Below are 10,409 nucleotides of genomic sequence, written 5' to 3' on the forward strand. Positions count from 1 at the left end.
GTCCCTCAGCCTTTCCTCATAAGAAAGGTGCTCCAGTCCCCTAATCATCTTTGTTGCCCTTTGCTGGACCCTCTCCAGCAGTTCCCTGTCTTTCTTGAACTGGGGAGCCCAGAACTGGACACAGTACTCCAGATGCGGTCTCACCAGGGCAGAGTAGAGGGGGAGGATGACCTCCCTCGACCTGCTGGCCACACTCTTCTTGATGCACCCCAGGATGCCATTCGCCTTCTTGGCCGCCAGGGCACATTGCTGGCTCATGGTCATCCTGTTGTCCACCAGGACTCCCAGGTCCCTCTCCACAGAGCTGCTCTCCAGGAGGTCAGCCCCCAACCTGTACTGGTGCATGGGGTTATTCCTCCCCAGGTGCAGTACCCTACACTTACCCTTGTTGAACTTCATAAGGTTTCTTTCTGCCCAACTCTCCAGCCTGGCGAGGTCACGCTGTAAGGCAGCACAGCCTTCTGGCGTGTCAGCCACTCCTCCCAGTTTTGTGTCATCAGCAAACTTGCTGATGGTACACTCTATCCCTTCATCCAGATCATTGATGAATATGTTGAACAAAACTGGGCCCAGTACTGACCCCTGAGGGACACCACTTGTTACTAACCTCCAACTAGACTCTGCGCCACTAACCACAACCCTCTGAGCTCTATCTGTAAGCCAGTTCTCAATCCACCTCACTGTCCATTCATCTAAGCCACACTTCCTAAGCTTTCCTGTGAGGATGATGTGGGAGACAGTGTCGAAAGCCTTGCCAAAGTCAAGGTAGACAACATCCACTGCCCTCCCCTCATCCACCCATCTAGTTACTTTGTCATAGAAGGCTATCAGATTAGTCAGACATGACTTCCCCTTGGTGAATCCATGTTGACTACTTCTGATAATCTTCTTTTCATCCAGGTGCTTTGAGATGACTCCCAGAACAAGCTGCTCCATCATCTTCCCAGGGATGGAGGTGAGGCTGACCGGCCCGTAGTTTCCTGGGTCATCCTTCTCGCCCTTTTTGAAGACTGGAGTGACACTGGCTATCCTCCAGTCCTCAGGCACCTCACCTGTCCTCCAGGACCTTTCAAAGATGATGGAGAGCAGCCCAGCAATGACTTCCCCCAGCTCCCTCAGCACACGAGGGTGCATCCCATCAGGCCCCATGGACTTGTGGATATCCATTTTATCTAACTGATCTCTAACATGTTCTTCTTCAAACAAGGGAAAGTCTTGCTTTCCCCCAGACTTTCTCTGTTACCTGCAAAGTCTGGGTCTCCCGAGGACTGTCCCCAACAGTGAAAACAGAAGCAAAGAAGGCATTTAGCAACTCTGCCTTCTCTGCATCATCCGTCACCACAGCACCTGACTCATTCAACAACGGGCCCACATTTTCCCTAGTTTTCCTTTTGTCTCCTATATACTTAAAGAAACCCTTCCTGTTGGCCTTGACATCCCTCGCCAGGTTCAATTCCAAGGCTGCCTTGGCTTTCCTTGTTTCCTCCCTGCATACCCTGACAGCATTCTTGTATTCCTCCCAAGCAGTCAGCCCCTTCTTCCACCTATTGTAAACTCCCTTTGTTTATTGTAAAACTGTACGTTTTAATACATTAAACCAGAAGATATGTAACTACTCCACTAATAAGACCAATTCAGACCTTAAAGAATTCCTTTGGCATGAAGGTTTGCTTAGAACATGTCTTAGTGTACTTGTTGAAGTTTTACTTTTATTGTTCACGTACTGTTGTCACTGAGTTCTCAATTGAAAGCTGTAGTTAAGTGTGCTTAATATAAATTGTTGCTCTTGGAAGTGTAAACAAAGCAATAGTTAACACAAGTTAATGGCCATCCTAGATACTGACTTCACAACCACACGGCCACCTCCAAAAGCTTTTAAGCTGCTTGTACTGTTTAGATCTTCAGGGACTAATTTGGGTCTTTACAGATCTTCACTTCTTGTTACTAAACATGTTTTAGAGAACAAATTGCTAGTAATATTTACTAAAGTACTCAATCACCAGAAAACACTGTTCTTAAATTTAGACTTGTAATTACAATTTGAGATTGATTAATCATAAGCTAGTTTATTTCAATGTGACTACAAGGATGAATTGGGAAAATCCTTGGATGGATGGAATTGAACTGGACACCTGCAGATGTCCCTTTCAACCTCTATTACTCTGAGTCCACGGAAAGAGGAGGGAAGGAATTTTGATACTATAGTGGTTTGGGGTTTGTTGTTGGTGGGGTTTTTTTTACTTTATTTGAAGCTTTTCCAGCTGTATTGAAAAACCAAAGATCTAGATGTGGACAAGGCATCTTGTATCACTAATAAAAGTACCTAAGCTACTGGTCCTGAAGACAGGAAAGATGCTGTAGACAAAGGCACTCTCCCTCATTAACATCATTGTTAATGTTGTTATTCCTCCCCTAAAAAGCCATTTAAGAAAGTACAGAGATACCTTTAGAAAGTACAGATACTCATACATATACTGCTTTGCTTCCTTTGCTCTTATTTTTTACCCCCCCCCCTCCTTAAATAGACCTAAAAGAGAGAAAGTTCAGGCTCAGTACTGAGGCATAGGGCAGAAGCTAAAGGTAAGCTTGAGACTACCAAATTAATAAATCTTTTCTAAAATTGCTACTGTTTTAAGTCTGTGCTTGTTCAATCTGCTGTTAAGAACTGAAATACTAGGCCTGGCTTCCTACACTGCTCGAGACAGACTCCTTCATCCTTATGTCATTTCATAGAACAGCCCAGGTTGGAAGGGATGTTGAAAGACCATCTGGTCCAACCCTTTATGGGAGAGGGATCCTTGATGCGGTTGTCTAGCACCCTGTGCAATTGCATCTTGAAGACCTCTACCACATCCCTGAGGAGGTTGTTCCAGTGAATACATAAAAAAAAGTTATTTCTTATGTTGCAATGAAGCCTTTCCCAGTGCAACTTGTACCTGTTGCCACTTGCTTTTTCCATGCCCTGTCCTCTTTGTGTTCACCCTTTACATACTGGAATACTGTGATGAAGTCCCCCCTCAGCCTTCTCTTCCCTATGGAAGAGAGACCTAAATCTTCATAGGGCAGGTTCTCCAGCTCTTTGATCATCTTCACAGCCATCCTTTAGCCCCTCTCTGGTCTATCCATGTCATCTTGAATTGTGGGGACCAGAACTTCAGTATTTCAGGTGCAGCCTGAGAAGCACTGGGTGGAGTGGAATGATCATCTCTCTATCTCTGCTAGTAATAATGCCCCTGTGGATGCAGCCCAGGAGCCAATTTGCCTTTGTTGCTGTAGCAGCACACTGCTAACTCGTGTTCAGCTTGCAGTCCACCAGGTCCCTTTTCAGTAAGGCTGCTGCCCAGGTGTACAGCCTGGGCTCTGTGGTTATTTCAGCCCAGAGATTTAGGCCAAATTTTTCTTAGCACAGCCGCTGTGCCTACTGGGATGATATTCCCAACTGAAAAAACAGGGCTAATCTGTCTATCATCTATATAGGTGAAAAGTCAAATTGTTGAAGTTACTTCGTTGCACTTTTCCCACAGTGAATTTTACACAAGGGCAGGCTCCCCCCCCCAAAAAAAAAAAAGTTTAAATAAATTCTTAATTTTCTCAGAAAAAAGGCACTGAATTCCTAACCTCTCCCTGAAACCTTGACATATTTATATTAGAAACAAAACAATTTTGTAATTATAGATTTATATTTGTTTTACTTATATTCAAAGTAGGAAATAACATTCCTTGTAACAGCTCAATGATACAATGAGAGGTAACTATTGCAAAGTGATTAACAGTTGACTTTAAATGATCATGTATTAAACTTGCAGACATTATATTCCTGTAAATTAACCTCTTTTCAGGCATTTAATAGTAACATCAAAGCTACAATTAAACAGGTACCTCCAGAAAGGAACATTTAGATTTTTCCTTATGTATAAAGTTCAATTACCAAAAATATAAAAATCCTAAAGTAATTTAAAATACATGAGAGGAAAAAGTGCTATGGCAGAAGTTTAGTATTTTTATCTGTGGAGTAAGTAACAACTTTCAAGAATTTGGTGCATTTTTAGGCACTGTTTTTGTATTTTTATTTGCCTGAATTGTACAGCAGGACTTGAGATGCCCAAAAACTGTTTAAGATAAATTTAAGGCAACCCAGTGCAAAGCTCAGTGTACATTAGATATATGTAAACAGAACATTTCATAGTAGAAATTGTACAACTATTACAAGTCCATAGTATCAACAAAGGCCAAACCCATTCTGCCTAGAGACACAAATGCATAATGTAGTTACACTACTCAAGCCAAAAATTCCTGGAAATAAAATATCGTTTTCTCTAACACAAGGCAGATGCATTACATTGCTGTGCTAGAATAAGTGCCCTGCTTTCCCCCCTACGTAACATGCAATCTCCCACAGGTTTGTTCTGTTCCATTTAGTTATGTACCAGCCAACAACAGAGCTCCAAGTGTTAAAGCAAAATGTACAACACAAACAGATGGAATGTGAATGTACAGATATTGGACCTTTTAAAAAATACAGTACCTAGGATTCCCCATTTAAACAGTTTTCAGCATATTGCATAGCAGTGAACTCATCTGCTACCTAAAACTGTTGCTGTTGACCCACATGGAGTTCCTCTTCAAGTCTTCTTTCAGTTTTCTTTCATACTGTACAGTGGGTCCACAAGCTTATTGTGCACATGCATTAAACCTTGGGGGGAAAGCAACAATGCCAGCTTTACATTAGTTATACTTTTTCAACATGTTTTTCTAGCCACATTTTTATTTGGAGTTTGCTTCAAAGTATACATTTTAAATAGTTCACTGAGGAGAATAACAATGGCTAAAGTACTTTAAAATCAGAAGTTAAAGACAGCATATATATTCCTGCATCACTTGAACACTACTGACATCTTCAGTATAAAGTGAGTATGGACAAGAAGACAGCTCTCTGATAACAGACCTATCAAGAACTAGATCTGGACTGCTTCCAAATGAACTGAATACATGAGATCTACCCATCTTTCCTTTGTATTAAGAACTTCAAAACAACAACATAAAATTCCCCTCATACCACAAACGGTCATAAAAAAAAAATCAGATGATACTTGTACAGCTTAAATTGCAACGTTCCAGCATTGTGGTATTACTGTCTTTGTAATTAATAGTGTACTTCTGGTCCTGGCCAGGCAAAACCAAACTAAATGTATCCAGACTGTTAACGAAGATACAGAACTTCAGTACTTCAACCGTTCTCTATGCTAGCTGGGCTTTATTTGGTCACATAGAAGTCATCCATAGCTGTGATTAAGGGAGTATTTTTCTCCCCAATTCAGACACTTTGAATTTTGCAAAGTGCTGAAAAGAGCAGTTAAAAATGGTGCTGCTTTCTTTATCTTGTTACAAGTAAAAGTGTTACCTACATCTAGGCATGTCTGACATTCAGTCACTGGTATGTTTAACGTCATTTCACCGTAGAGGACTTATAACAGTAACTGATTGTGAACACTGATCTGCAAAGTGTAAGTCCATTTTAGCACCAAACTAAAGATTAACTTCTAAAATTACAAATTTAAGTAATATCCAACATTTAAAGTAGAGAGTTTTTCTTAAACACTAAAGAAGTCTGACAGTAGTGCACATTTTACTGATTATCTATGGCAAAGAATATTCAAATACCATTGCTACACAATGCACCTGGTGGCACACTTAGTGTCACTGCAGCAACATGAAATTTGAATAACTGTACAATCTGAGGGCATTACTGTAGGTGACCACAACAAATGGTATTTTATGCAGCATCTATTTTAATCAGTGTGTGATTATTTAATATAAAACGCAGATGTTACTGTTTTCTTCTCCACTTAGTGACATTCTGCCAACCTTAGAAGGCAACATAACTCAAGGAAACGCTTTCGTAGATTTCATAAAGGATAACTGTTGGGTTGATGTACATGGGAAAGATCAAGTCAGTAATGTTTTTCAGGAGTTTAACAGTAAGTGAGAATATATTAAGTACACATTTGATGCAAAAGCCGTTTATACTGAAAGCGTAACAGCTGCACACACTACTCAAACTAGAACCATGTTTTGAACTTTAAAGTATTCTACTTCCTACCAGTGTTTTCCTCTTCTAAAAAAAAGGAAATGAAAAGGAGATAATTACCCACTTCCTAGAGGCACAAAAACTGCTTACAAAGTTTTGCCTCTGCCATATTTAATGAAGGATATTTAAATCCTGTGAAATTGTTTCAGGAAAAAACAGTTAGAAACAAAAGCTTTTTCTAAAGATATGCTGAGTCCTTACTTGATAGATGCCAAAACCATTATTTCAAAGGGAAGTTTCACTGTATATTCAAGTATGCTTTGAATAAACGGATTTCTGCATACAGTTTTAAGAGCATGCACAAGCATGGAAAAGCTATCCTGAATTAACTTATATACAGACTAATTAATTCAAAATTCATTTTCTGCTTCATTCTGCAGGAAAGTTACCTTTCTCTTTTCCAATGGAAACATTTAAGTACACTTGATAATTTTAGCCCCTAAGAGGTTTTCAGAAAGTTAGAAAAAAGTGAATGGGAATAAGAGTTATTCTAGTTACCAGCCAGTGTGGTACTTCATTATCAAAAATATTTGAAGTTTCACATAGTACCTTGAGGTTTTGTTTTTTTTAAATGGTAAAAAAAAATAAATCACAGTAAATAGCTGCCATAATTAGCAGTCATTAAGAACTACCCAGCTTCCTAAACAAATCCAACCTGAAGATCAAGACTCAGAAAGAATTCTGAATTTGACTCACATTGATTTCTCCTCCATCTTAAAAGGGGAAAATCTCACCAATTTGGGAATGGGTAAAATTAAGCAAGTTTAAAGTAAGCCACCTTTTTATGAATTCTATTGCTCTGTATTACAGGGTAATTAAAAACAGTGTGACACAATATCACATTCATATACTGTAGCCCTTGATTTTTTTAAAGCAAAGTTCAGTGTCATTCATACCTAGTAATTCTACATTAGGTTTATATCTTTTCCAAGCAAAGCTCTTGTGTATATGAAATACAGGATAATGTTTAAAATTTATCCAAGCAGTTAAAGAAGTTTGTCTTTGAAAACAACAATAAATACTATCTAGCAGTATTTACCTGTATCTAGAGACAAGTAAAGATTAACACAGACATTACTTAGCAAAGAACAGCATACTGAAAAAATCCAAAATTAACAAGTTGGCCACAAATTATATGAGGATAAAAATCACATTAATGCCAGACTGCAATCTAATACATATATGGACACTGGTGATATAATGCCTTAAAAATAATTTCATAAATTGCAGTCTTAGCTGCCTCAACTACTACAAGTATCCATGCTAGTGAGAAAGAGGAGCAATTTACATAATTGCATTTGCTGTGCTAATATAGTTAGGAGAAAACTACTTTTCCTAGCTTCTACAGTCTCAGTGAAACAGAATTCACATCTAGGAACTCTCAATGACTATCAAAAACTCCAACTTTCAGCTTGCCTCAGTATTCCTACCACAAATGTGAAAAGCACAGTAAAAGTCTGCAATGTATTAAGAGTCAGTGTAGATTGTTATGCTAATTGCACTGTATGTAAAATGTCCTCATGTGGCTTTAAAGTCTGTATCACACATTTCAAGTTAACTAGACAGCACATTACAGCACATAGCAAAAGCAGCATTAAAATACATCAGGATTAATAAATGTATCAAGTTTTCTTTAAGTGAAACTTTCCAGTGTATTTAAGACCAGTATTCTGGAACACCCGATTGCTGCTGTTTTACATACAGTTGAAGATTACTACACTATCATTTCAAATTGGAAGCAAAGGAAGTATTTTTCCAAAGTAGATTTGTCAGGAATGTAAGGAACACAAGTTATGCCTCCTAGCACTTTTCCATTCACAAGAAATAAGTAAACATTTAGTATGTTGAATATATAACATTATACATTAGCTACTGTAAAGTGTTGGAAGGCTCAGACTTAATATAGTTGGTTTTTTTTTAAGTATATGTAACCTCTGATTCAGTGCTCACCTTTAAAGTACTTCACAGTTTTAACTCTTAGTTCTAAAGTAGCATCTTCATCACACACAAAGATAGTACGAGGATGTTGCTGGAAAGCAGAAACTGTCCACATATGATTGACTCCTTCTTCAATTGCTTTGTACAATGCAAAAGCCTTATGTGCACCTGTTATAAGAATCATCACCTGCAAAACAAAGGTCTCTTTACTTTCAATCCCAGTATCAATACCAACTAGTCTCGAAAACAGACACATGCAACTAGAACTAAATAAGTTCTTACTTCTCTAGCATCCATCACTGTACCCACACCAACTGTTAGCGCCATAGTTGGTACTTTAGATAAGTCTCCATCAAAGTATTTAGCATTTGCCAAAATGGTGTCCATTGCTAAAGTCTTTAATCTTGTTCTTGAAGACAAACTTGATCCGGGTTCATTGAATGCAATGTGGCCATCTGGACCAATGCCTTTTCAAAGTTAAAAAAAGTAAATCATTCCAGACCTGCGAGTCAACAAATATCCTCAAACATCGTAAATGAATAAAAAAGTTTTAGGACTTATTCTTTCCTTTTGGTTCCCCATTTTTCAATAAAAAGCATTCAAAACTTACTTGAAATTAAGTTATTAGAAACTTGGACACCAACCATTCTGTTTTGGTATTCATACTGATTCTTTGTAAGTCACAGAACTTTATTACACCATAACTGGAAAAAGTGGGTTTAGCCAAGTTAAGGAACCAGTGATTAAAGAGTCAGTGTATTTGTTTGAAACGTAACTAACCATAGAGTATTTCCTCATACCTCCAACAAACAGATCAATCCCCCCTGCTTCTTCAATTTTCTTTTCAAATGCATCACATTCCGCCTGTAAGTCTGGAGCATTCCCATCAAGGATATGAGCATTATTTGGATCTATGTCAATATGTTTAAAGAAGTTATTCCACATATAGGAGTGATAGCTCTCTGGATGATTTCTGGGAAGCCCTGAAATCATTTAGAGTGAAATTAACATATTACAAGGTTTAACCAGACGGTCTTAATTCTGGTCTATATCTAGGGCATGCAAGAGAAACCCAAGTCAGTCAGATAAAGCAGTATTTCAAATTATACTGACAAGAAAGATTTTTGGCATGCACAAGGTAATCAGTTTACCTTCCCTTTGCATGTGTCTTATCACAAAGAGTGTAAAGTCTTCAAAAGAAATGCAGTCACAATACTGTGTGACAACACACTTTCAACATATATACAGTAAAGTAATTTACATGCACTGAATTTAGCCCAGAATCAACCTGGGCTAGTTTATTATTTGCATTTTTGTGGATAAAGAATAGAGAAAAATGCTTAAGATGACCCCACGTACATAGGTCTAGCCTGACTTTGCGCTTTGCCAAAGTAAGTAACAGAAAGAAGTTATCAGTATAGTGTGTTCTCAAATAATTTGCACATCTTTCCTACATATTCATCCATGTTGAAAGTCTTTACGTATTTGAAAGAGAGATCTCCATTCTTGTGATATTCTATCAGCTTTTTGTAGCATCCCAAAGGTGTACTCCCTGTTAAATAGAGTTTTTCTACTGTTCTATGTATCTGTACAACATTTTAAGTTTATTTAACTATCCTCATAGTCAAAATTTGCTACAATGCTTTTCAACATAAAAGAAATCTGTTATTTCTCATTTAGTATTTCTCAGCTTCTCAAAGTTTATCACAACTTTTTACACAAATCAAATCCATATTTAAAAAGAAACATGTTAGAGTAATTACCAAAAATACATTTGTGTTCTTTTAAATGCAGTATCTGTTAGCAGTGATACAAACACGGTTCAGGGTTTAGTCATCTGCATAGACTTTGACTAAAACTTGCCTGTTGGTAGCCCAAGCGTGAAATATCTTCCTTGACTTGGCTTGAATTGGATAATACGATTACAGATGTATTTTGCTGCCCATTCACTAGCCTGATCATAATCTTCAAGAATTACTAGCCTCATTATGGCTGTGAGGAGCTTCTGTGATAAAATAAACTTAAACCTGGAGAAAACGTCAAAGTTTCAAAAATAAGCATCATATGAATAGTTGAAAAACTGTTAGATTACAGAAGAGATAGAAACAACCTTTTATATTGATGACCTATAATGCTAAATAAAGGATATTTTACTTGCATAGGTATACTGCATTCTCGCAGTCCTAGTTCTAGCTGGACTGTTGGACAATCAAAAGAAAAGATACAGAATCCAACTGACAGATTACAGTCGAAATACTTACTAAAATTCACAGAGTAATTTAAAGTAACTTGTAGGAAAAAGCTAAAACAAAATGAGAATAAGCACTTTTGAACTTCAATTCTTTAATTGCTACTGCTAGGAAAGAGGAAATACTCTGCTTGA

At 37.8% G+C, this 10,409-nt stretch overlaps 1 protein-coding gene across 2 annotated transcripts; it reads right to left on the reverse strand.

Moving 5' to 3' along the window:
- Nucleotides 1-3,676: 3,676 nt before the first annotated feature.
- Nucleotides 3,677-10,090, reverse strand: GNPDA2 (glucosamine-6-phosphate deaminase 2). Of its 2 annotated transcripts, XM_009884964.1 has the most exons (6): nucleotides 9,886-10,090; nucleotides 9,468-9,574; nucleotides 8,827-9,009; nucleotides 8,309-8,493; nucleotides 8,039-8,213; nucleotides 3,677-4,693 (listed from the first exon to the last, which is right to left on the reverse strand). In XM_009884964.1, exons 1-6 carry the CDS (start codon nucleotides 10,011-10,013, stop codon nucleotides 4,635-4,637), a joined length of 837 nt encoding a protein of 278 aa, XP_009883266.1. In that variant the 5' UTR covers nucleotides 10,014-10,090; the 3' UTR covers nucleotides 3,677-4,634. The 2 variants fall into 2 exon arrangements, with proteins under 2 accessions (XP_009883266.1, XP_009883267.1); XM_009884965.1 differs by lacking the exon at nucleotides 9,468-9,574 and having other exon boundaries at nucleotides 9,890-10,013.
- Between the last annotated feature and the right edge of the window lie 319 nt (nucleotides 10,091-10,409).

Source organism: Charadrius vociferus, unplaced genomic scaffold (genome assembly GCF_000708025.1).
Source record: "Charadrius vociferus isolate BGI_N301 unplaced genomic scaffold, ASM70802v2 scaffold134, whole genome shotgun sequence".
NCBI lineage: Eukaryota > Metazoa > Chordata > Aves > Charadriiformes > Charadriidae > Charadrius > Charadrius vociferus.

What these genes read in the sequence shown, in the direction of transcription:
- GNPDA2 (XM_009884964.1), bottom strand. Translation starts at nt 10,013, where the DNA reads ATGAGGCTAGTAATTCTTGAAGATTATGATCAGGCTAGTGAATGGGCA. An exon ending in CTTGGGCTACCAACAGGCAA is followed by an intron (nt 9,575 to 9,885) that starts GTTTTAGTCAAA and finishes TTTAACAGGGAG; the next exon opens with TACACCTTTGGGATGCTACA. An exon ending in CAGTGATGGATGCTAGAGAA is followed by an intron (nt 8,214 to 8,308) that starts GTAAGAACTTAT and finishes TTTGTTTTGCAG; the next exon opens with GTGATGATTCTTATAACAGG.